Source organism: Heptranchias perlo, chromosome 4, assembly GCF_035084215.1.
Source record: "Heptranchias perlo isolate sHepPer1 chromosome 4, sHepPer1.hap1, whole genome shotgun sequence".
NCBI lineage: Eukaryota > Metazoa > Chordata > Chondrichthyes > Hexanchiformes > Hexanchidae > Heptranchias > Heptranchias perlo.
The window spans coordinates 113,607,276-113,635,190 of NC_090328.1; the positions used below are offsets into that span (position 1 = coordinate 113,607,276).

Genomic DNA, 27,915 nt, shown 5'->3' on the forward strand with positions numbered 1-27,915 from the left:
AGGAAACGCAACAGCTAATTTGCGCACAGCAAGATCCCACAAACAGTAATGTGGTAATGGGCAGATAATCTGTTTTAGTGACATAGGTTGAGGGATAAATATTGGTCAGGACACCAGAGAGAACTCCCCTGCTCTTCTTCGAAATAGTGGCCGTGGGATCTTTTACATGCATCTGAAAGGGCAGATGGGGCCTCGGTTTAATGTTTCATCCAAAAGACGGCATCTCCGACAGTGCAGCTCTCCCACAGTACTGACCCTCCGACAGTGCAGCACTCCCTCGGTACTGACCCTCCAAGAGTGCAGCACTCCCTCGGTACTGACCCTGCGACAGTGAAGCACTCCCTCGGTGCTGACCCTGCGACAGTGCAGCACTCCCTCGGTGCTGACCCTGCGACAGTGCAGCACTCCCTCGGTGCTGACCCTGCGACAGTGCAGCACTCCCTCGGTACTGACCCTGCGACAGTGCAGCACTCCCTCGGTACTGACCCTGCGACAGTGCAGCACTCCCTCGGTACTGACCCTGCGACAGTGCAGCACTCTCTCGGTACTGACCCTGCGACAGTGCAGCACTCCCTCGGTACTGACCCTGCGACAGTGCAGCACTCCCTCGGTACTGACCCTGCGACAGTGCAGCACTCCCTCGGTACTGACCCTGCGACAGTGCAGCACTCCCTCGGTACTGACCCTGCGACAGTGCAGCACTCCCTCGGTACTGACCCTGCGACAGTGCAGCACTCCCTCAGTACTGCACTGGGAGTGTCAGCCTAGATTTTGTGCTCAAGTCTCTGGAGTGGGACTTGAACCCACGACTTTCTGACTCAGAGGCAATATATTTCTGACCATATACAATATACAGTTCACCATGCACAGCAAACCACATTACTGTACACCACATACAGCACATCACACTGTGCACAGCACACAAGATGCAGCACCGGGGAGCCCTCACTTACCTGGTGCATAAGCTTAGGAGAGAGTATCCCTTATTAACTATTGTTTGCACAAACTGGTTTATTAGTATGTTTGTGCAGCAGGTTCTCAGTTAAATTATATATTTACTTTTCAACATCAAAAAAGCCACATTACAGCAGACAGCTAAGTTTAAAAAAAACCTGTAACAAAATAAAACTTAATAGCCTTAAGCAGAGCGTGTGATGATTGTTTGATATGCTGGTGTTTTTCATGAGTTAACTGTTTCAGGATATCCTCACAACACATGACAAGAAAAGATGGGGATGGTGTAGAGCCGTTGGAATCACACATGGACACTAAGTAATGTCCCATGTTAAATATTCATAAAACAGAATGAATAAAAGAGCCAAATTAGTTTTCTAGTTGTGTTATGCTGACACATTTTGCAGTATGGAGATTTTTGTGAACAATAGTTTAGGTATTCTGATTGTATAGCTGATGCTAACCCATTAAAATGAATGGGTTACCATTGACAATACCGTCAAAATACCTAGGCCAATACAATGATGTATTGTGCACCTTGTCAAGTGTTATAGAAACTGGTGGTATACCCTTTTCACTCAATACAGTATTGCTCCAAATATCAATGAATCCATATATTTGTAGGCATTATTTTTAAGAAAAGCACTTATTTTGTCTAAGGTAAAAATGCACCGAGTGTGTATTATTTTGTCAACCCTAAAAATGCACCTAGTGTGCCAGTCTTACATTGTTTACAAACTCATTCCACTGAAAATATACAAACGTAGAGAAAGTACTGTTACAATATCCCGAAAAAGTTGGCCCGAGGCTCGCTGGAAATCAGGCCACAGGCAAAATGTCCATAAAGCTACAAAAATTTCTTCACTCGGAGGGTGGTGAATCTTTGGAATTCTCTACCCATGAGGGCTGTGGATGATCAGTCATTGAGTATATTCAAGGCTGAGATCGATAGATTTTTGGACTCTAAGGGAATCAAGGGATATGGGGATTGGGCGGGAAAGTGGAGTTGAGGTAAAAGATCAGCCATGATCTTACTGAATGGCAGAGCAGGCTCGAGGGGCCGTATGGCCTACTCCCGTTCCTATTTCTTATGTTCTTATAACAGGCAACATCAAGCAATATATCACAGCTCGGCAAGTGCACAGAATGATACATGGATCAAAATTCTTATTGTTAAACTTGGTGAAAGAGTTGACACGAGTCAAAAGCAGGGAATTTGTGGAGAAAGTACCGATGGGCAATTTTCCATGAAAGGAAGAATTTCAATTTCGCCAGGCCAGGATGTAATGTATCCCAGGCTGTTAGGAAAAGCAAGGGAGGAAATAGCGGAGGCTCTAACCAACATTTTCCAATCCTGTCTGGCTACAGACGTGGTGCCGGAGGATTGGAGGACTGCTAACGTTGTACCTTTGTTTAAAAAGGGAGAAAGGGATAGAACGAGTAATTACAGGTCAGTCAGCCTAACCTCGGTGGTGGGCAAACTGTTGGAAACAATTCTGAGGGACAGTATTAATCGTCATTTAGAAGGGCACAGATTAATCAAGGACAGTCAGCATGGATTTGTTATGGGAAGGTTATGTATGACTAACCTGATTGAATTTTTTGAGGCGGTAACAAGGGGGTAGGTGGGGGGGGTGGTCGATGAGGGTAGCACATCCGATGTAGTCCACATGGATTTTAGCAAGGCCTTTGACAAGGTCCCACATGTCAGACTGGTCAGGAAAGTAAAAGCCCATGGGATCCAAGGGAAAGTCGCAAGTTGGATCCAGAATTGGCTCAGCAGCAGGAAGCAAAGGGTAATGGTCGACGGGTGTTTTTGTGACTGGAAGGCTGTTTCCAGTGGGATTCTGCAGGGCTCAGTACTGGGCCCCTTGCATTTTGTGATATATATCAATGATTTAGACTTAAATGTAGGGGACATGATTAAGAAGTTTGCAGATGCTACAAAAATTGGCCATGTGGTTGATAATGAGGATGAAAGCTGTAGACTGCAGGAAGATATCAATGGACTGGTCAGGTGGGCAGAAAAGTGACAAATGAAATTCAATCAGGAGAAGTGTGAGGTAATGCATTTGGGGAGGGCAAACAAGGCAAGGGAATACACAATAAATGGAAGGATACTGAGAGGTGTAGAGGAACAGAGGGACCTTGGAGTGCATGTCCACAGATCCCTGAAGGTAGCAGGACAGGTAGGTAAGTTGGTTAAAAAGGCATACAGGATACTTTCCTTTAATAGCCAAGGTGTAGAATATAAGAGCAGGGAGGTTATGCTAGAACTGTATAAAACACTACTTAGGCCATAGCTAGAGTACTGCGTACAGTTCTGGTCACCACAATACAGGAAGGATGTAATTGCACTAGAGAGGATACAGAGGAGATTTACGAGGATGTTGCCAGGACTGGAGAATTTTAGTTATGTGGAAAGATTGGATAGGCTGGAGTTGTTTTCTTTGGAACAGAGGAGGCTGAGGGGAGATTTAATTGAGATGTATAAAATTATGAGGGGCCTAGATAGAGTGGATAGGGAGGACGTATTTCCCTTCGCAGAGAGGTCAATAACCAGGGGGCATAGATTTAAAGTAACTGGTAGAAGGATTAGAGGGGAGCTGAGGAGAAATTTTTTCACCCAGAGGGTGGTGGGGGTCTGGAACTCACTGCCTGAAAGGGTGGTAGAGGCAGAAACCCTCAACTCATTAAAAAAGTACTTGGATATGCATTTGAAGTGCCGTAACCTACAGGGCTACGGACCAAGTGCTGGAAAGTGGGGTTAGGCTGGATTGCTCTTTCTCAGCCGGCACAGACAAGATGGGCCAAATGGCCGCCTTCTGTGCCATAAATATCTATGATTCTATAATCCTGTGATTCAAGCTATGAAGAGTAAAGTAGGCATTACAAAATGGAAATTTGCATTTACTTATTAGGGAAAATCCAACACACTTTGTGATTTTTACAATTCTTTAAAAAGGTCAAGGGAATAAATAATTGCACAGTGTCGTGGGGCTTTGGGACTTGGTATGTGGGAGTCTGAACATTTTACTAGAAAATCTGAAAGTGGAAAAACAAAAGCTAGGAAAATATATAATTGCAACCAACAAACTGCAAGATTTCCCTGCAACAATATCAATCCTTGAGGGATTTAGAAAGTACATTGAGCATGAAGAAATCAATACAAAATATGAGTTTACAACTTTGTATGACATCAAAGCCAACACTTCCTATAACCTCTCTTAGATGTGAAATGATTCTTAAATATTAATCCCAATTAACAAATATCCTGGTTTTAAATTGATGCTTATTTTCAATTCAATAATTAGTTCAAACAAATTCACGAAAAAATAGAAGTATTTCGAGTAGATTGCATGTTTATTTTTCACCCTGGTATGTCTTTGAGGAAACTGAACTGATAGCGTTAAGGTGTGAAACCAATGAGAACTCGAAGCCTGGACTTCTGATAATTGAAGTGGAGCCCGGAGCAGTTTTGATTGACAGCTTTGTCTTGGAGCTGCTGTAGAACATGCCGTTAATCAACAACAACAACTTGCATTTATATAGCACCTTTAATGCAGTGAAACATCCCAATCAGAGGCTCCTTCTATTCTCTCCTTTAATCAGCTGCCTAAATGGGTGGTTGTGACTGACTTAAGGTCACTTCCTCTGAACTTGAAAACAACAACAAAAACAGCAAAAGGACAGGTTTCCCTGTGCAACCTTTCGAATATCCTTTTCTTGGACTTGGGGTTACATTCACATTATGATTGCAGCCTTGGTGTGAAGGAGTTTCACTTCGTACCAGTGCTAATAAGTTGTAGAGCAAACTAGACCTGGCTCTGGAGTGACACCACTTCACACTGAGACTACAGTGTAAATGCAGCCATAAAACTATACTAAATATCTTGGGTATTCCATAAATGAGTATTTATTGGAAGCCATAATGTACTGCTTTGGGGGCATTAGGCAGGCTTGTTTTATGTGCATGATAACAATCTAGAAAACCGCTGTGTTTGTGTGAAACTATTTACAAAGAAAAGGTGAAATTGAATTGATATGGTTCAAGCAAATTTGATGAAAGAAATTCTGCCATCTTTCCCACGACTCCCTGTTTGAATCTCTCCGGTCAGGTTTCTCACTCCCTGTTTGAATCTCTCCGGTCAGGTTTCTCACTCCCTGTTTGAATCTCTCCGGTCAGGTTTCTCACTCCCTGTTTGAATCTCTCCGGTCAGGTTTCTCACTCCCTGTTTGAATCTCTCCGGTCAGGTTTCTCACTCCCTGTTTGAATCTCTCCGGTCAGGTTTCTCACTAACTCCTGCTCCTCCTGATCCTACAAAGGAAAGAGAAACACTTGACCCTTTTCAGCCTCTTGTGGAGCCGATTTCCCCCCCCCGCCCCCCTCCCCCCGTCCCCAGGTTGGTCTGGTGGGAATGTCAACAGGGGATTCCCCGCTCAGGCCTGAGTTAAAATTGCAGTCGTGTCCTGATGATGTCATTGGGACCCAACAAGCCATCTGTAAAGAAGAGCCCCGCTGGCTTTGGGTGGGTTTCCTTGCTGCCCGCTCAAGAGAGTGGGTTAAAATCGTGGACTAACTGAAGTGGGGCATTTTAACTGCCTACCAGCCTGGTTTCCACTAGGTGGTTAATGTTAAAATCACTCCCTATGTGTTCTTTTGTACATAACCTGATAGATTATAAAGGTGCAGAGAATGCTTACGAAGGGGAGGGGTTACAGGTATATTTTCACCCATAGACTCTGAGCTCTTGTCCATTTTGGTTTAGAAATGATCAGTATTTTATCATTCGGTCACTCTGTAAATTACCGCAGCTTTATATATTTAAAGGGATTTGCAAATTGTTTGGCAATCACAAATCTCTCTGCTGTCATTCCTTCCAACATTCCCTTGCTGTTAACAGCATTGATACATTGACCTGATAGCTTTCAAGCTGTGCAGTTTACATTGCCTACTGGTGAAAATATTCTTCTTGTTATATGCCCTCCCACCAACCTCCCCCCGCTCCCCCCCCCACCACCAATTATTTTATCGCAGATTAAAGGCACACTGTCTTTATGAAAAAGTATTGGGAAAATCTTTTTTGCTTCAAGAGGCAGAAATGCAAGAAGAGCTTTGTCACAACAATATCAGCTGCAAGACATGTGATGATCTGTTTGACATAATTTATATTATTCCTTTGTGCGTTTGTTAGCAGGAAGGTTTCTCAGAAACCTTTTTACAAAGACAGCATTCTATAGAATTACATTGGTCTGTTCCTGTGCTGCAGACTCGTTCAGCCCAACTGGTCTATGCCAGTGTTTATGCTCCACACAAGCCTCCTTCCACCCCTCTTCATCTCACCCTATCAGCATAACCTTCTATTCCTTTCTCCCTCATGTGTTTTTCTAGCTTTCCCTTAAATGCATCTATGCTATTTGCCTCAACTACTCCTTGTGGTAGTGAGTTCCACATTCTCACCACTCTCTGGGTAAAGAAGTTTCTCCTGAATTCCCTATTGGATTTATTAGTGACTATCTTATTTATGGCCCCTAGTTTTGGTCTCCAGGACAATATTCTGATAACTGTATCTTCTGTATCTTAAACATTTGTTGGTCTTTCATATATGCCTCTGAATATATTCTGAATCTTGTTTTAGTGAAGTCTTAAAGTGTCTCACAACAATACTGTGAAAATATGGAAAATACACGAGTGGTAAATGGGGAATAATACAATAGGAGGCACTTTATAACCCATTGGTGGGCTGATTTGATAACTCGCGACTTATGAAGCTGTACACGCATCATGACTGGTGCTGGGTGTTCATGATACCATTGTGTCTCATCATCTCTCCAATTTTATGCCACATTTTTAAGTCATTAAAATGCTGAATGTCAGTTTTAGTTTTAAAGGAGAATGAGTTGATTGGTGGGTTAGAGAATGCTTCCTATGAAATATCTCTCCTTTCACAGTGCTGCAGTTGTCATTTGTGATGTCATCTTCATGAAATGCAAAACATATTCCATGGAAATGGTTGTCAGGCGAGCTCTAAAACAAACTCTTACAAGAAGCCTGCAAGAAATCCCTGAGAAACTAGTCATGGTTTTATAAATTATCTGAGGAGTCATCAGCCTTTTTAAAAAAAAATTATTCTTTTAAAATAAACTCAATAATAATCTATCCATCTACACAATGGCCCAGATCTTGGTGGAGTGGGGCATCGCGCGATGTGAATCGTTAGTTAGACTTGTGCTCTCGCCCTTCAGCTCGAATATTTTTTGCCCTGTAACTTGCTGGGAGTGCGAGCTGGTAACGGGCACAGCGAGAGCAAAGAGGCATCTGGGACCTTAGTGAACGACGGGACCAACAGTCTATCTCCTTCACCAATGAGATTTAAGGATTGAGAAAGAAACAGAGGAACGTCGGAGGAGGAAATAGTGTGAAATCGAGTCAAATCAGGAACAGAAAGAGAAATAAAGAGAGGATTGGTTTAAAAGAGAGAGAGAAAAGAGGCAGTAAGGAAATGTAAGAAAAAAAATTAAATTTGAAATTTAAAAAATCTCCAACAACAATTGACTACCTGCAGGAATGAGATTGAACAGTTTAAATTATTCAATTTCTGGGCCGGAGAGGTTGATTGGCATTGCATTAACAATTATCACATCATTAAAAAAGCACTTACACACTTAATCACCAGCCCTAACCAGCAAGTTCTTAAAAATAACGGGGAGGTTGAGGGCGAGATGCCGTTCGTGTGAAGCAAATGGTTGGAGCGACGTAAATCGACCAGCAAGTTGTGGAGATTCACCATTCACGGTGTATCTCTTCATCCCCTGAACTTGCTGGCCGATTTGCGCGTTACTAATGTGCGTGCGACGTTAACGTACAGTTACTTTTACAGCAAGATTCAGCCCATTATTTTTTTTAAAATTGGATTTTGTAAGTGTTGTGTGTGCAATTTATGAGTGAGGTGTGGGAATGTGACTGTTTCAGTTTTTTGTGGGAGACTCAACCTTCTGTTGCCATTAAGTACTCACCCAGTGCAGCCTACATTTTATTTTTAATTACCTTGGAGAAATCTGGAACTCTCTCCCCCAAAAAGCTGTTGAGGCTGGAGGTCAATTGAAAATTTCAAAACTGAGATTGATAGATTTTTTTTTTAGGCCAGGTTATTAAGGGTTACAGAATCAAGGTGGGTAGATGGAATTACATGGCATACAGTTTTAGTCTCCTTATCTAAGGAAGGATATACTCGCCTTAGAGGGGATGCAACGAAGGTTCACTAGATTAATTCCAGGGATGAGAGGGTTGTCCTATGAGGAGAGGTTGAGTAGAATGGGCTTATATTCTCTGGAGTTTAGAAGAATGAGAGATGATCTCATTGAAACAGAAAAGATTTTGAGGGGCCTTCACAGGGTAGAGGCTGAGAGTTTTTTCCCCTGGCTGGAGAGTCTAGAACTAGGGGGCATAGTCTCAGGATAAGGGGTCGGCCATTTAATACTGTGATGAGGACACATTTCTTCACTCAGAGGGTTGTGAATCTTTGGAGTTCTCTACCCCAGAGGGCTGTGGATGCTGAGTCGTTGAGTATATTCAAGGCTGAGATCGATAGACTTTTTGACTCTGGGGGAATCAAAGGATATGGGGATCCGGCGGGAAAGTGGAGTTGAAGTTGAAGATCAGCCATGATTTATTGAATGGCGGAGCAGGCTCGAGGGGGCATATGGCCTACTCCTGCTCCTATTTCTTATGTTAAGATACAGATCAGCCATGATCTAATTGATTGGCGGAGCAGGCTCAAGGGGCTGAAAGGCCTACTCCAATCCGATGTTCCTAATCTTTTTAACACTGTTCTTCAGCAATCTGTACTATTTATCGTTTTTTTTTTGTTGTGTTTTTGTCTTTATAAAATCTATTTTGTGCTGATTTTTGAAAGATAAGCACTGAGGGAGAGAAGAGTAAAAGAGCAAGTGAAATAGAGAGAAAAACACAGACATACAGAGAGAAGTGGATATGCGTACAGCCAGAACAAGAGACATAGAGAAAAAGAATCTGAGACATGGGTTCAAAGACAATGACTGAAAGTGAGAGAGAGGGATGCAGAGAGAGGGAGACCAAATGAATTAGACAGTGGGAGACAAATGGACTGACAGCTACAGGAAGTGAGACACAATTTCTATTACACTTTTACCCATGAGTGATGCTACGGGAGTTCAACTAGAGTTGAATCATGACATCATCATGTGCGTTGACGATTTTATTTCCAGTAGCCTCACCGAGGGAGAACAGGCGAATGTGAGGATTGCAAAACTGACTACATTGTTAAGAAGAATTCTCAATCGTTACTCTCTCTACATCGTTTCATGGCTGAGGATTTCCAACTATGAAGTAGCACTTTCATATTTTCCAGGTAATGTCCTCAGACATCTGGGCTAAAGAATCGTTGGTTCTTCAACTAAGAAATATCCTTTCATTCACACCGAGGCTGATATTACTGATTTTACGCATTTCAGCAAAAATACATATGTGAGTAGGAAATGGCATAATATCTGCAGAAAGTGTTATAAACTGTTCATCTGTTTTTCGCAGTCTTTTGAGGATATCTATCCCTCCAAAAGTGGATTAATGACCATGAGGGAAAAGTGTAGGGTGGGGGGCGGTGGAGGGGAGGAATCAATATTTCCTTTTGTAGGTCATTAAAGAGGATCTCCTGCAGCTTGTTTCAGCTACAGATTCAACTCAAAAAAAGACACAACTGGTGTTAGTGAATTTAACAAACAGGAACATTTTGAATTATCACCACAGCCTCGAATCACACGCAAAATTTTTCATTTTATTGGAGAGCGCTGATCTGTGCTGAAAATCGAACAGTGGGCATCCAAGAGTACTCCAATTCCCTCGCTCCTTGATGCCTGCAGTCATTCCCCAAGCGATTTGAAGCCGGCCTGGACTCCATCTCGCAGTCCCGACCCCACAGTCTCTGTGTGGTAGCAGCAGCTTTAATGAGAGACGCACCTATGACCTGCGTAACTTCACTCTCCACTGCAGAAGCAGTTGTTATCGTCAGGTGCTCAGTGGCAGACTACAGCCCAAACAACTGTTGCTATATGGCATCATTCATGTGGGAGATGCCAATCATGTCTATATATTGCCATCTCCCACCACCCTAACCTCCTTCAGCAGTCTTATGCAAGGAGTCAAGTGACTGTATGACCCCACTAAGATTTGTACCTCCGTACTCCTCGATAGGGGCCCGCAGCATGCTGTCCCTCTGCACCACATCAGCCCCGATCCCTGGAACCCTCCTTCACCAGTGCACAATACCTCACCCTCTAATTTCCCCCCCCACATTACTGTCTCCTTCTCCCAAAGTGTGGGTACCCGTGCTGGTGACTGCGAGAGTAGTGGGGGGTGGGGGTTGGGAGAGAGTCAGTGCTTTGGTTAACTGGTGCACCCTCACTGCGTTCAGGAAACTGCTCGGTAAAGAAAACATTCTGAGTGGATAAGCAATTGTATCCATTTGGTACCGTCATTACGTGCACTTGAGTGCAGTCACTGTGTGTGGACACTTTAGGATGCACAATATTATGCAAATAATCAAATAATACAGACAACAGCACGAGCCCTGAGCTCCCTCCGATCGTCACAGACCCTTTTCTAGTAGTTTATTAGTTTTGTTTGAGGGGGGAGGTGTGGGTTGGAATTTCCCCCCCCCCCCCCCACCTTTTTTGAGATATAAACATACACTTACATAAAATGGTGATTCAACATCCCCCCCCCCTGTGCTCGTTGACCTACATTGGCTCCCGGTCCCGCGTCGCCTCCATTTTAAAATTCTCATCCTTGTTTTCAAATCTCTCCATGTCCTCGCCCCTCCCTATCTCTGTAACCTCCTCCAGCCCTACAACCCTCCGAGATCTCTGTGCTCCTCCAATTCTGGCCTCTTGCGCATCCCCGATATTAATCGCTCCACCATTGGTGGCCGTGCCTTCAGCTGCCTAGGCCCTAAGCTCTGGAATTCCCTCCCTAAACTTCTCCACCTCTCTCTCCTCCTTTAAGATATTCCTTAAAACCTACCTCTTTGACCAAGCTTTTGGTCACCTGTCCTAATATCTCTTTATGTGGTTCGGTGTCAAATTTTATTTGATAATCGCTCCTGTGAAGCACCTTGGGACGTTTTACTACGTTAAAGGCGCTATATAAATGGGAGTTATTGTTGTGGTGAAAGTTAAAAACTGAAGGAAAGAACTGTTTTGACATTGATTTAGAACTTTATTCTGGGTTAGGGGACATTTTGTTTCAGTTTTTACTTAAAAAGATGGTAGGTTCTGATATTGTCATAAGTTTAAAAATCAGTCAGTCACCACCTCCTGGGCGAAGGAGGGTATTTTTCACATAACTGCTGGGTGTGCAACCCAGTGTCTTATTTTAATCCCACAGTTTCTGGGTGAATTGAGTGCACCTTTGTTTCTGGCTACAGTTTCTGTGTCAATGAGACACACCTTCTTGTTTATTGACCCTTTCTGTGTAAACGAGTGAGATTACTGCAGATGTGTATATCAGTCAGTCGGTGCACTGCTTCACGTCTCTTCCACCGCCCCCCCCACCACCACCACCAAAGTGTGGAAATCTTTCACTAATTCTATGTTAGAAACCCACATCAAAAGGCAGCTTTGTTTCTGTGTCTGACTTTCATTACAAAAAGTGAGACTCCTGTAATTAGTAGTCAGTTGCAGATTCCTCCAGGGTTCATACTTTTCTATTTGTAAGGCAGGAAAGATTGATAATCATTAAAACATTTTATTGCGCAACTGGAAGCTATAATTTGCCTCACACCCCCTAATGTTTTTATTTGTATTTACTCTGTGTTTGAATCCAGCAAGAGCGTGCTGCTTGCGACAAGTGAGTGCATGTTCAGCATTGTAACGCACAAAAGCTGCTGTATGAAGCCTGCGTGCTTGAAACTCTCCTGAAACCTCGTTACAGTCAGGATCGTACTAAGCCTGCACTTCACTGCCACCTTTGACACTTTTTTCGGTTTACCAAAAAGAAATTTGTTACTCATAACCAAAGAGATTTCTAACAACACTGAAAGGCTTGAAATACTTGTAAACAGGGTTTCTGGGCTGCTTGTAAAGCATTCAAAAAACAAAAGCTGATGGGTGACACACAAGTAAGAGCTGTTTTGATCATTCTTATCTGTGTGTGTGTGTGTGTGTGTGTGTGTGCGTGTCTCTGTCTGTGTGTATATGTATCTCTGTGCGTGAGTGTGTGAGTACGCTGCACACCCTCCCACGGTTTGAGTTGTGAGTTTAGCTGAATGACGAGAGATTAAAACAGGGTGGTGTGGGTTCATTCATTCATCAGATGTGAGCAAGTGGTTGTGTCCATTTCTCTAATTATGCTATGAACTGTATAAATCTCTGGGAAGTAATTTGTGCAGATGTTAAATGTTAGAACTTGTAAGCATCAAGTGTTGTGACGAGGGAAGGAATTCAGAACTCGAGCTGCTCGGTTACGCAAGAATTATTCAGTGCATGATCCTTGTCAATTCAAGGGAATGCTCTTGAGCAGAACCTGCAGTTACTATTCTGTAAAGACGGTGCAGTGCAACATTCAAAACCGGATTTTTAATTATGTCCTGCTGCTATCTTTTGTGGATGTGCCTTACAGTCTTCACGATATGCCTTTTTATGTGTAAGAGAAATCTTCAGAGAATGGCAATAATTGTTTTAATGAGCTATTAAATTTTTTTTTAGTGCTTTCCTAAGCGATTAAAAAGCTTGGCCAGTCACCCCACAATTACAGTAAATGATTTCATCTTAATGTATTATTGATTCATCCGTGTGTACGTACAATGCTTTTTTTTGTCAATCTATAATCATACAGGAATTTAAAGGCACTGTACATAGAACGAACCCTAGACTGAAATACTTTTAACTGTGAGCAAATACATTCGTTAAGAAGAACGGAGTAAATTTCAGCTACATCTGCAGACGGGAGCATGATGTCTGCTATTGTCTTTCTCATTTTCTTTTGAGGAATTAAGTGCAGTGTGACTTTATTTCATACTTCTTCCAGTCTTTATACTTTTAATAATGTACTTAGAGGTTAAATCTGATTTTATCCAATTTACAGAATGTAGTAACCTGGATATTGGAATATATTTTTGAGTCAGTAAAATGCAAAGATTTCTCACAAGTTAATAAGTTTTAGGGATCAAGTAGTAAAATTGTATAGATAGAGATCACCTTTCAGTTTCCCAGGGAAGAAATATTTTCAGAAACAGCAAATAGTGTCTGTAAGGGTCAGATTCTCTAGTGTCCTTTTTAAAAGAGATGCTGCCTGTCCGTAATGCACTGCATTGTTTAGAATTCTTTTTTTAATGCCGAGTCCAATGCTGGTATCATAGAGATTTTAAACTGTGCTGCAGTCACTTGGCAAATTCTAAAATGTCTGATTCAGGGAATCATAGTATTGTGATGGCATCAGTTCTACCCGTTAATACCAGGGAGCAAATCATCTCCACAACCCAATTAGCAACTTGAGGGCACACAGACTCAAATTATTACTGCAAATTTAATCAATCCAATATGGCAAACTCAAAACTTTTTTTTAATTAAAAGAACAAAATTGTACAGTTAGTTATTTTGCAAAATGAATTAAAATACATGCGGTTTGATCTTGTCCCATTTTGCACAGAATTTCAAAATTTAATTTGACTGCTGAAATCTTCTGGTCATTGAACATTTCACCTTAACAAAGTGGTTGTCGTGACTGTATTACCCTCTGCATTCCTCCTCCTACCCCTCCTCCTACCCCCGCCGCTACCCTCCTTCTACACTCCTCCTACCCCTATCCCTTCCCCTCCCCTCCTACCATTTCCTCCTACCCCCCTCTCTGACCCCTCCTCCTACCCCCTCCTACTCCCCCTCTCCTACCGCCTCCGTATCTCCCTCCCCGCACCCCCATTCCTGCCCCCCTCTGCACTCCCCTCTAAGACCTGAAGTTGACTGACCTGCCAATATGATGGAGAACGGTGGAAGTGCAATGGTGCGCAATTGTTAGCAGGAGATCTGATTGAATTATAATCAGAGAGCTGAGATATTCTCGGGCTGCTAAAGTGGGGGACAGTGATCTGTGCAAAAAGTACTTTTATGGAAAAAAGAAGAGTTTTGGGTCACTAAGCAGATATGTGTTACTATGAAAATATTCAGTCAGTTCAAGCACTTCAGCTTATACTTTAAGATTTCCTTTCAAATAGAGAGTGATGGATTGAGGGCTGTATGTTCTGTGAGTTAGACTGCACACCCTAAAGTTATCAGTGTAAGATGGCCTAGAAACCATGAAATTAATTTTGGATGCTTTTGTCAATAATGGCAACAGTTTTAAACGCCAAATTAAAAAGCTAATAGATTCCAATGAAATATCCCAACTGCCCTTCTCACAACTTCAACATCATCCTGGTAATAAAAACCATAAATATTCATTTCTGCGTCAAACTTATTCATTGCAAATTGGTCGATGAGTGACCAAACCCACCAGTAGAGTCCTTGGCTATTAGTGAAGCACTACTCATCAATACAGTATTGACAACGAAGGAGAGATGCATTGTGTGGACGCTGTGCGGTTTCTCAAATACTTGATACTGCAAATGTGCTCTGAGCTCTGAGACATGGGGGTAGGTTTTGCTTACTGCCTGGGCATGAAACTGCTGGTGGATGTCAGCTGCGCTTATAGAAACCGCCTGAGTTTTATTCCTGTTAAAATTGATGGAAATGAAAACTGGCCGGTTTCTATAAGGGCCAGTCAATCGACATTGCTAGTTATACTCCCGGGCAGTCAGTTTAAATTCTGCCTTCTTTGGGTACTGTGTAACCTGGAGGTAATGCTGATGATGTCACCTGTGGTCAGATTGCTTCAAGATCCATCACCAACAGGTTTGATTGTAAGATGTTCTATTTATAGCTTTTATACAAAGGAACAGAATTACTGACTTGAAATGATGGGCTGCGTCCTCCCAACATCATAGAATGATACATCACAGAAGGAGGCCATTCAGCCCATTGTGCCTGTGCCAGCTCTTTGAAAGAGCTATTCGATCAGTCCCACTCCCCTGCTCTTTCCTCATAGCCCTGCAAATTTTCCACTTTCAAGTATTTATCCAATTCCCTTTTGAAAGTTAATATTGAATCTGCTTCCACCGCCCTTTCGGGCAGTGAATTCCAGATTGTAATAACATTGCTGAGTTATTTCTGGAATTCTTATTCAGAAGTAAACAAACTAGTACAGTGATGCAATGTGTTTTTCCAGTGGTGAAGCATTGAATTCCATCCCCCTCCCCTTCCTCACCTCCCCCCACCCCCCCACCCCCAGCCTTATTTGTGTCCTTCTGTTACTGTGACAATTAAATCTGCATCCAGTGGACAGGTGAAACTATTGGGCCACATTCAGCTCCCTATAATGGCATCAATGCAGCTCTTCCCTCGGTCGAGAGAAGGCTTGTTCTGCATGGATCCTGATATGAGGGAGGGAGGAGATAAAATGGTGGGAACACACTGACATCACTGGGAATCTCCCCAAGAAGACCAGCCAGAGATTCACTCAATTTATTATCATGTGCCATTCATGGCAACCCTGAGCACAACAGTATGATGCGGGTGCATGGGCCAGTGTTTTACCCCTCTGGTTCTTCAAATCATCCTGGAGAGTTGGTGACTGTATGTTCTTTATTTAGAAAAACTATTTAGAAGAATCTTTGTTGGTTTAACCACTGCACCCAGAGCTCACAGTGATTGGTGCTATTTACATATAAGAATACAGGTAGGTACCTGTAATTACTCAGCTGGTACACCAGATGGTGATGTTCTAGTAATCTATATCTTGGCATTAATTGCTTTGGAGTGGCATTCAAATCATTCTTTGTTTGAATTTTTACATCCACAATTTACCTTCTTAAGAATTAGGTTGTTTTGGGTAAAAGGAGTCATTTTTTTGCTGCGCCCTCGCTGTGCATCGTCCTCTAGCAGTAACCACAAGCAAGTCTGGGTTGTGGACTCCCCCATGATCAAGTCCAATTCTAAAAAGACACATCAGACAATGTCAATCTCTCCCCCTCACTGGGAGGAAGTTCCTGCACCAATCAGTAGCCTCAGCTGAGAATCGCAAAATGCACCGAACTGAGGTGTGGCTGGAGCCATTCGATGGGATCTACGATGTGAACTCTCAGTGCTGGAGTTGTGGGGCCTACAGATGTGCGTTTTGGCAGTGCAGAGAAATGTGCGACCAATGGCGTGTGCTATTCTCCTGCTGCCAGGTGCACTCTCTGAAAGTGACCAATTACCTCGTTCTACTTTAACATTGGATCTTGTGAAGTGAATTTGACATCTCCACTTCTCCACGGTGTTTGATAGAAAATGGTGTCAACCGGGAACTTAAACTGGGTAGAGCAGTACCAGGAAGTGGGATAACATTGAATTACATTGGATTTACGGCACAGAAACAGGCCATTCGGCCCAACTGGTCTGTGCCGGTGATTGTGCCTCCTCCCACCTTACTTCATCTCACCTGATCAACATATCCTTTCAAGGTTAGAGTATAATGTGGGTTTCCCAAAATTGCAAGTGGAAAGTGCCTTCTATCACCCAATCTCTCCTTTTCCTGCCTTTACTGAAATGTTGAAATGCACATTAATCTGAATGATCAGGCTCTTCCTATAAGACGAGAAGAGGCTACTCCTTTGCTGTTGGATTTGCTACTTTTATCTGAAATTTCCTTGTTTCAGTTACATTTTAAGATTCGTAAATAAAGGATAAAGTTTTGAAATACTAGTATAAAGTTCTGTGTCAGGCATCATACATAGTCTGTATAGATTTTGGTATTTTCGCTGCACATTGCCCCGGCCACTGTAGTCTGATAATGGTTTGGTTTTCTTATTAGGCTGTAATGAAGACCACTTTAGACAGATTAGGTGACACTAAGCAAGTGGAAGGTTGGAAAAATCCACTGGTAATGGATTATGTTCAATTCTGCCAGGAGCTTGCATCAACAGTGCTGGGTTCGATGGACCATTCTGGTACCAGACAGTCAGACATGGTTTACAAACTTCAGCCTGTAAGATTTTAACCAGGATCCAATCCATTAGATGCACTGAGAGTTCATCTTTTTCAGTGCGGCAATATGATTGACACATTACTATTGTATTCGTGTGTGATGTGTTGTCTGCTGTATTTTGAGCTCGATAAGGAGCAGGAGTAGTGTGACATATAATCCAGTGGGGTCTCCAGGTCTGTATTGCTCCAGTTCTCTCTGGGCCAGTCATAGTACCTTGCAATGGCTACCAGCATGCATGCAGGTGACTGCTCAAAAAGTGTTTTGGTTCTAGTGTTAATCAGTGAGAACATGTGGAAGGAATACCCCAGTGAAACAGTTTTACAATGGACTGAGTCATTATAACATTGGCCTCATTTGTAAATTATATCAATTCTCTCTGACTAATTAAAAATTCATGTGCCCTGTGGTTGGATTTCCCATTGTAGCCGCCTTGTTCCCCAATGATGAAAAGATTGAGGCAAGAAGCCCTCTTAGGGCTAAGTCTATTGCCCAGGTTGTGGACGGAGTGAAAAAATTCTGAGATCAAGATAGCCCTAACGTCACTTTACATCGTTTAGAACCAAAGAATCTGCAAGCACAGAGGGATTAAAAAAAAGCACACACATTTTGGGCGATAATTACCTGATGAAAAATGACTGGAATCTGTTACGATTCACCTGAGACCGGGACTTGACGATTGCTTTTTTCTTTCCCTCCTTTAGGCCATCCGCTGTACACTGGTAAATTGCACATGTGAATGTTTCCAGCCAGGGAAGATCAATCTGCGGACCTGCGACCAGTGTAAACATGGCTGGGTGGCTCATGGTGAGTGAGAGGGACGGGATTACACAAAATGTTTTGAGTGATGACATGATTACATAGAATTACATAGAATGTACAGCATAGAAACAGGCCATTCGGCCCAACTGGTCTGTGCCGGCGATTATGCTCCACACGAGCCTCCTCCCACCCTACTTCATCTAACCCTGTCAGCATATCCTCTATTCCAGTTTGTGGGTCAGAGGAGGAGTATTATCTGGAGCACAGCAGGTCAAGGTTCAATGGTAGAGATGAGAAGATGTGTGAATATTCTGGATTTTTGTTCAGCTTTGAGAATTGGGGATATTTATGCACATCCCCGATTTCCTTTGCTTTGACCATTGGCGGCCGTGCCTTCAGCTGCCCAGGCCCTAAGCTCTGGAATTCCCTCCCTAAACCCCTCCGCCTCACCAACTCTCTCTCCTCCTTTAAGACGCTCCTTAAAACCGACCTCTTTGACCAAGCTTTTGTTCACCTGTCCTAATATCTCCTTTTGTGGCTCAGTGTCAAATTTTGTTTGATAATCGCTCCTGTGAAGCGCCTTGGGATTTTTTCTACCTTAAAGGCGCTATATAAATGCAAGTTGTTGTTTTTGTTGTTGGAGTTGAATGGGAGGGATAGGATATATAATAGAGCAGCCCTGATAGGCTCAATAATGTTTTTCTTGTTCAGAGCTTTGTCATGCTTTTTTTAAAAAGCCTTGCAAATAATTTGTGAGCCTACATTGGCATCCTTTTGACTCCTGGTCTCCGATCTGGAGCTGTCATTTAGTCCCGAACCCAATTTTGGCCAAGCATTCTGGTGTGCTTCTCCACATGGTGCTAGGAGACAAATCAATTTCATCAGACACAAGGCTTTCTTTTTTTTTAAAACCTTCACTTTTCCATTTGTTTATACTCTTCGATTGTGGCTATTCCATAACCAGCAGGCACAGATTTAAGATAATTGGCAAAAGAATCAGGGGAGATGAGGAGAATTTTTTTTACGCAGCGAACTAGGATCTGGAATGCGCTACCTGAAAGAGCGGTGGAAGCAGATTCAATAGTAACTGTCAAAAGTGCATTGGCTATTACAAAGACTTACAAGGAATGTAGGGCACAGAAACAGGCCATTCGGCCCAATAAGTCCATGCCAGTGTTTATGCTCCAAGTGAGCCTCCTCCCACCCTTAAATACTTGAAAAGGGAAAGATTTGCAGGGCTATGGGGAAAGAGCAGGAGAGTGGGACTTTTGGATAGCTTTCAAAGAATCGGCACAAGCATGATGGACCGAATGGCCTCCTTCAGTGCTTTTTGATTCCATGACTGTTTTGATGTTCTTTTCCTATTGTATGAAAACTGTTTTCATTAAAAAAAAGTGACAAATCTATATGCATTTGTTTGGAAATACTCAGGGGCGTAAGTTCACTATGGTGGTGCTCGTTTTACATGTGTTAAATTTGGCACTAAATTTGTCAGGGCCTTTTTTAGGCGGCCGTGGTGGTCGCCTGAAATGAGCGCAGGCCTTACTTCGATTTTGAATGATGGTCCTGCGCCCATTGATAAAAATTTGTTAATACCAGTTGGAGCTCACGCAGCACAAACTCCGACTAGTGTTTCAGTTCTATAGCGACACAACCATTGGTCATGGAAAAAAAAATTGGGCAGGGTGTAAACCGGGGCTGCTGATTGACTGTCACCTGTTTTGCGCTATCTGCTCAAGATCAATTTCACCCCCAGAATGTGATGACTTGAAATTAATTGAAACATATCATTGAGTCACTTCTTGTCCGTGTAATGAAATTGGGACTTTGGTTCTGCTACCTTCCCAAAGAAAGAAACTAATTTGCCAAAAATTTCCCCTTTAAGTTGCAAGTTCTCAACAAGTGGTTGCTTGAAATATGCTAATTTGGAAAGTAGTCTTGCCCAGGACCTCCCTGCCCTCCGGGATTGAGTGGAGTTTGGGATTGAATATAAAGCCATCCCACTCTGATACTCAGTGTTACATCACTAACATGCAGTGTCAATACATTGTCCCTTACACTTTATCCTACTTAACAGACATTACAGCACATGTATAAAAGTGCTATAATTTAACAAATTGAATGCTTAACACCAGTAAAACGAATACAACTAATTTGAATTTACGCCCCTATGTGTTTAGAGGCATTGGAGAGGGTACCAGGGACGAGGGGGTAAGTTATGTGGAGAGACTGGAGAAGCTGGGATTGTTCTCCTTAGAGCAGAAAAGGTTAAGGGAGGATTTGATAGAGGAGGGGTTTCTTGGAGTGAATAAGGAGAAACTGTTTCCACTGGCAGGAGGGTCAGTAACCAGAGGACACAGATTTAAGGTAATTGGCAAAAGAACTAGAGGGGGAGAGGAAAAGAATTTTTTTTATGCAGCGAGTTGTTATGAGCTGGAATGCGCTGCCTGAAAGGGCAGTGGAAGCAGATTTAATAATAACTTTCAAAAGGGAATTGGATAAATACTTGAAAAGGAAAAGTTTGCAGGGCTTTGGGGAAAGAGCAGGGGAGTGGGACTAATTGGATAACTCTTTCAAAGAGTCCGCACAGGCACAATGGGCCAAATGGCGGCCTCCTGTGCTGTACGATTCTATGATTCCATGTGATGGTGGTATTTCGTCAGTGAAGCGTAATCTGATATTACATTGCTTACATGTCTGCGATGTCACAGAGACCTCCTAATGGCATCATGAAGTAGATTTACAGCTTTCAGTCCTTTGACGAGGAAGAACCCATTCTACATAGAAATATAATAGATTCAACACCATTTCATTTAACGTTTTCATAAAATCATCAATCCTATTGGACGGATGGAGACCTTTGAGTCCGATCTCCTAGCAGTTCTGTGAACGTGACTGGCCCAGAGTGAACTTGTGCCCCCAGAATACGTCCAGAGGAAACAGTGGAGCGTTAACTTCAAGACAGCCTTACAAATGCTGCACGGCCAATCACCTCTAGTAACTTATACTATTGGCTGGGAAATCTTCATTCATAGAATTACATAGTATTTTACGGCACAGAAATAGGCCATTCAGCCCAACTGGTCTATGCTGGTGTTTATGCTCCACACGAGCTTCCTCCCTTCCTACTTCATCTCAACCTATCAACAAATCCTTCTATTCCTTTCTCCCTCATGTGTTTATCTAGCTTCCCCTTAAATGCATCTATTCTAGTCGCCTCAACCACTCCATATGGTAGCGAGTTCCACATTCTTACCACTTTCTGGGTAAAGAAGTTTCTCCTGAATTCCTTATTGGATTTACTAGCGACTATCTTATATTTATGACCCCTAGTTTTGGTCTCCTCCCACAAGTGGAAACATCTTCTCTACGTCTACCCTAGCAAGCTGCTTTAGGAAGTAACGTTGGCAGAAGCCTGGGAGTAAGCTGCCTGCTCACGGTACATGGAGATGGAACCAACATGGCTTCAAAAAAGACAAGCAAGAATCAATAAGTACCATATGCAATAGTGCTACAACACAGCTGCAACGAGCAAACAATGTCCTTCAAAGTCAAAAGCCCAGTCTTTTTTTCGAATTAGTTAGGAATTCCAAATCCATTCAGATGGATAAAAAGCCTCTGCTAATCTTAAAGGCAGAAAAAATATTCAACCATTTATGTTGGTGAGTTTTATGCACAGGCTGGTTCTTGCTGATGCATGCTCCATGTTCTGAGATGACAAGACGTGCCCAGTGTAGAGGAGACTGTCAGATTGGCCGCATTCTAATTTAAAGAGACTCCACTGGATTAATGGTACATTTGATGGAAATATTTCTCCCTCTCCCCTCGTGCTGTTTAGCGCATGAATCCTCCCAGCGGAAGAGATTTAGGCTGTTCTATCTGTAATTGGTCAGGTGCAGTCACCTGATGCAGGAGGCAAAGGGGTGAAGTTTAGGATTTAATAATTAAATGCAACAAGTAGAAACAACATCATTTCTTTTTAGAGCACTTCATCCATAAAATCTGTGGAAGAATAGTTGTTACAAGGTGTTCTTATTGTTTTCAGGCTATAAATTCATGAATAGGATTACACAGAATTTACAGCACAGAAACAGGTCATTCGGCCCAACTGGTCTATGCTGGTGTTTATGCTCCACATGAGCCTCCTCCCTCTCTACTTCATCTCACCCTATCAGCATACTCTCCTATTCTTTTCTCCCTCATGTACTTATCTAACTTCCCCCTAAATACATCGATGCTATTCACCTCAACCACTCCTTGTCCCACATTCTCACCACTCTCTGGGTAAAGAAGTTTCTCCTGAATTCCCTATTGGATTTATTAGTGACTATCTTATATTTATTGCGCTTAGTTTTGGCTCCCCCACAAATGGAAATGTGTTCTCTACGTCTACCCTATCAAACCCTTTTATAATCTTAAAGACCTCTATCAGGTCACCCCTCAGTCTTCTCTTTTCTGGAGAAAAGAGCCCCAGCCTGTTCAGTCTTTCCTGATGTTATAACCTCTCACTATCTGAATATAGGCAGATTAGAGCTGTGTATGTGTGCGGGAGAGAGTTCATTCTTTCACTGGCCCCGTTTAGGCTCCAGGCTGTGTAATATTTATGGTCACTTGTTCAGCTTTGGCTGTAGTAAGTTTTGTCTATATTAATAACGGTGTTTTATTACATAATTTATATTCTGTTTTGTTCTATGTCCAACTGTCCTCCCGAAAGAAATTACCTACAACCCTCCGAGATCTCTGCGCTCCTCCAATTCTGGCCTCTTGCACATTCCCGATTTCCTTCGCTCCACCATTGGCGGCCGTGCCTTCAGCTGCCTAGGTCCTAAGCTCTGGAATTCCCTCCCTAAACCTCTCTGCCTCTCTCTCCTCCTTTTTAAGATGCTTCTTAAAACCTACCTCTTTGCCCAAGCTTTTGGTCACCTGTCCTAATATCTCCTTAAGTGGCTTGGTGTCAAATTTTGTCTGATAATCGCTCCTGTGAAGCTTTGGGATGTTTTACAATGTTAAAAGTGCTATATAAATGCAAGTTGTTGTTGTAATCCGCAGGAAGCAGGAATGTTCCTTTAATTGCTGATGTTTTGACTGTAGGTTGTGAGAGATCAACTAGTTATCTTAAAAATGTTTTATTCCACATAACTGTCCATTCATCACACTTGTGTAGAGGGGGGAACAGCAGCTTCAACAGATTGGGATGAATTTAAATCAGTGGAATGCAAATTGGGCAGGTTCTATAACGGGTGGGCACTCTGCTCCTTCAGGTAATCACCCAGATGGTCAAGGTGGAAATGTACCCCATTATCTCAAGCCCATTACCGTTTCTTTTTCAAGAGCTATAAAAGGGTTTGTGAATGATGAGAAACTGTGGAGTATAGTTCATGTCAAACTGACAGCTATCTTTCTGAAAATGCCCCACGTACATTAACTAATAATCCAGTTACCGCCATACAGACCAGAAGGTCCCAGGTTATGATTTCCGGTTAGTGTTGATTTAGTTAATCTCAATAGGGCAGCAGTAACAGTTCTACAATTGGCAAAGGCTGTTCCTGGGCTAGGGAGGGAATAAAAAATAAGCTCTTAATATTTTACACAAACAATATACTGAATCATTAGAAGCAGGACTTGTAGAAAAAGAAATTCATCTGTAATCTTTATCTTGACTAATGGAACAGGAGTTGAAAGACAGAGACGATTTAAGGTCTGAGTACAGTGAGGCTCGACAGTAACAACTTGTAGAGGTCTTGAAATCCCAAATAAAGACAAACTTTGGGGTAATGCCCTCCTTCCAGTGGCCTAGCCTTCCTAAGACATGGAGCCATCTTATTGCTGAAACCCAACAGTACAAGAACACATTAGCAGGCCTCTCCTTCCATCCACTAACATTAATAGCAGAACTGTACACTCGTGAGATATTTGTATCCCTGTTTGGACCAACCTTCCTTTATGGCTAACCTAGACCTTGGCCAATTTTTTTGCTATATTTTTTAAGGTTTCTTTTCCTGATTAGGTTCAGTTGAGCATAAAACTGGGCCACTTTGGGTATGAAATATAATTGGGGTAACTTGGGGATAGTTCGGGTCTCTAGGGGTGACACAACTGATGCCATTGAGTTCTAGTGGTCACCAGCCCTGGCTCTGGGAATCTGCAGCCTTGTGACTGTAAGTTGAACATGGCACATACTGTAAGGAATAACTCTATCTAAAGAGTCACAAGTCATTTATTCTAGGTATCGCATGCAATCGTGGCCTCACCTTTGGGGTCACTGTACTGCCTTTCATCAGCAAATAAACATCTTTTATTCTTCCTTTCAGTCTTTTTTTTAAAATAACCTTTCAAAACTAAGTGAAAGACATGTAAAACAAAATACATGCTTGGCTCATAGAAACTGGCTGAACTCAGACAGGCGAAGACTGTCGCAAGTCTGTGTATACCCGAGCGAGAGAGAGATAGAGAGAGCGAGAGAGAGAGAGAGAGACAGACAAACCGACAGAGAGAAGCCTGCAGAAATATTTTTCATGTAAATGCTGGCAAGCCCTCTGACAAGTACTTCTTCATTTTTATTATGCTCACATCTGGCAGAATGTGTGTCAGGCAACCCGTCAGCAGAAAACCTGTCGTAGGATCAGAGGAGACAAAAACAGGTGTCACATCTGCGGTCAAAACTCCAAAAGATCTGCAAAGGAGATCAGGAGACAATTACATTAATGCTGCTGCTTTTATCCCGAGATGTTATTATCTCTAGGTATTGACTGGTGCATGACTGCCTCAAAGAACGCAAGACAGGAGACAGTGGAAACTTGATATTAAATAAAAAGGGCAATGTGTAGAGCTGGATTTGGTTCAAAGTTTGGAGCAAAAGTTGCAGTTGGGAGCGTCTAACAATCTCTTGCTCGTGGCTATGAAAACTAGCAGTTATCTGAAGTGTCATCTGGAATAAGATAATAGGAAATGGTGATAAAAGTTTCCTTTTTTGTGAAATTTTAATTTATTCTGTATACATGAATGGCTGGAGGATGTGTGCAAGACCATTAGTTATCTCACTGTGGTAAAGATAAAATGATTATCTCACACAGGCAGTCAGCTCTATCACTTTCAATCACTATGTATTACTTGAACCTAATTGGGGTAATTTCCTTATTTTTGTAATATGTGTTAATTGATAAACGCGCTTTGCAATATTAAAGAATATTTAAGCTTGCTGGTTGGATTAGTTGGTGGCTCATTAATGGAGTGTAACCCATTTTCAAATTAAATTCACATTTTACAGGATTACCTCAGTCAAGTAAAGAGAGGAATAAAATTAAATTAAAATATATTTTCCAATAAATGAAAGCATAGATCTTAAATAGCATAGACGATGCATTTGAGGTCCTTTCAAAGGGATTTTAAGTAAGTGGAAGTTGTACATTTATTTGAATTACTGTGAGCAGATATTTTGAAAGTTCTTGCAAATTGTAACTTTTGATACCTAAAACTGAATATATAGATTTTTGCACTCACCAAATTAATGTCTTTCCTTCAGAGATGGTGCAAGATCTACAGCTTCATTGAGTGCTGTTTCAGTGTGACTCAGTATCCTGTGTGGTGCTAATGTAGAGTGTTTAGAATTGTCCCTGTGACTATGGAGTGGAAGATGAAGTTCTGTTCAGTGGGCGAATGCCATGACATGCAAGCTACTTGGGCAGTGAGGGAATCGAGCTCTTTACAGAAGGCAGGTGGTGGGAGGAAGTGCACGAGGGCTTATCTGCTGCTTGGTGATATAACTTTTATCTTCGCTTCGAGCTTGTCCATTTGGGGTTGTGTACGACCTGTCTTTGCTTTCACTCAAGCTAAAATCTTGGGGTTCATTTCAGGAGTCCTTTCTTTAAACATGCTCTCAATCCTCCATCGGCATATTAGTGATAAGTACCCACTATTTCTGTTTGTACTAAACTTTACACTGTCACATTATTAATATTCATACCCATTCAGCCTTGCCTCTTCCTTTATCCGTCGCTGGGTCAACTCTTGAGGATGGAAATGTTATTTACATTACCCAAAGAGGCTCCTTTATTCAGCGCCTGAAGCTAGAAACTGATAACAATGATTCAACCGAGCACTTTACATTAAATTTACAGCACAGGAACAGGCCATTTGGCCCAACTGGCCTATACCGGTGTTTATGCTCCACACGAGCCTCCTCCCTCCCTACTTCATTTCACCCTATCAGCATATCCTCCTATTCCTTTCTCCCTCGTGTTTATCTAGCTTCCCCTTAAATGCATCTATGCTCGTCGCCTCAACTATTCCTTGTGGTAGCAAGTTCCACATTCTAACTGCCCTCTGGATAAAGAAGTTTCTCCTAAAATTGTTATTGGATTTACAAACATACAAACGTACAAATTAAGAGCAGGAGTAGGCCATTCGGCCCCTCAAGCCTGCTCTGCCATTTGATGATCTGATTGTGACCTCAACCCTACTTTCCCGTCCACCTACTATAACCTTTGACTCCCTTGTTAATCAGGAATCTATCTAACTCAGCCTTAAAAATATTCAATGACCCTGCCTCCACTGCTCTCTGGGGAAGGGAGTTCCACAGACTCACTGACCCACTGAGAGAAAAAAATTCTCCTCATCTCCATCTTAAATGGGAGACCCCTTATTTTTAAACTGTGTCCCCTAGTTCTAGTCTGTCCTACAAGGGGAAACAGCCTCTCAGCATCTACCCCTTCAAGTCCCCTCAGGATCTTATATGTTTCAATAAGATCATCTCTCATTCTTCTAAACTCCAATGTATACAGGCCCAACTTGTCCAACCTTTCCTCAAGATATTTATTAGTGACTATCTTATATTTACGACCTCTAGTTTTGGACTCCCCCACAAGTGGAAACATTTTCTCTACGTCAACTCTATCAAATCTTTTCATAATCTTAAAGACCTCTATCAGGTCACCCCGTAGTCTTTTTTCTAGAGAAAAGAACCGCATTCTGTTCAACCTTTCCTGATAGTTATAACCTCTCAGTTCTGGTATCATCCTTGTAAATCTTTTTTGCACCTTCTCCAGAGCCACTTTATCCTTTTTGTCGTACTGCGATGTATATGTGCATATAATATAATATATTGCAATGATGTCTGTATAAACAGGATATTGAATTCAATAAACACTTTATTAACTGTACTGTAACAGTCATCAGCTTAATGATGCTGCGGTTGTTAACAGGGAGTTCATTTAGTCTTAACAGGTTAATTTCATTCAGCAGTGTGCTCTATAAAAGTGGTGGCCGATTGGGTATGAAAAAGAATATGAGAGAGATAGAGAATATAGCACTTTTTAAGAGGGAGTTCAAATGCAGGAGGTTACTGATCATATTTATCCTTGAGAATATTCACACATTAATGAGATTTACCAACAAATAAGGCACAGTTTTAAAAACCAAACCCTAAGGCAGATGAGATGGGGCCTTAATGAATTCTGTAAGCTACTGAGTGGAATAGGAAAGGTTACTCCTGAGTACTATTTCGAGCTAAGCCAAGACTCCAAAACAAGGGTCTTAAGTATAAACTATTGAAAGAGAGGTTCAGGACAGATATCAAGAAGCTCTTCTCCACACAGTGTGGTTCATACTTGGAATGATCTTCCGAGTAGCAGAGTGGAGGCAAAAGTATTGCAATCATTGAAGAGGGGATTCGATGCTGTGATGGGTAGGATTGTAGGTTTCTGTGGGAAGGTGACCTTCCTGGGTCAAATGACCTTCCTCACCTGTACTTCTCTTTGTGATCTACGTCAACGGACTCTCCCAGCGGCTCAGTGAGGTGGTGATCAATTATGCCGATCGGGAAGGTCCCTGGTTTGATCCTTGATCTACACTGAGTTTGCTAAGAACAGATGGGCTGGTCAAATTTTGTCTGATGATGCGCCTGTGAAGCGCATTGGGACGTTTCGCTAGGTCGGTACCTATAGAGTGCCATTGGCAGAGTCGTGGCAGCAGATTTCCTGCTGAGATGGTGCTTGATGGTGGCGAAGCAGCAAGTAGGGAACAGAGGAGAATATATTAATCACTGTATAGAGAGATTGACATTCAGACTCACTTTGGGTGGCATTTGACAGTTGTGGCGCTAGAAAGGGAGG

At 42.3% G+C, this 27,915-nt stretch overlaps 1 protein-coding gene across 4 annotated transcripts in view; it reads left to right on the forward strand.

The window, feature by feature from the left end:
* bnc2 (basonuclin zinc finger protein 2) overlaps positions 1–27,915 on the forward strand; it is a 539,145-nt gene that overhangs the window by 301,033 nt on the left and 210,197 nt on the right. For all 4 annotated transcript variants that reach the window (XM_067983466.1, XM_067983467.1, XM_067983469.1 and 1 more), the window contains one exon: positions 17,749–17,851. In XM_067983466.1, coding sequence (XP_067839567.1) covers positions 17,749–17,851 — 103 coding nt within the window. The remainder of the gene's footprint in view (positions 1–17,748; positions 17,852–27,915) is intronic.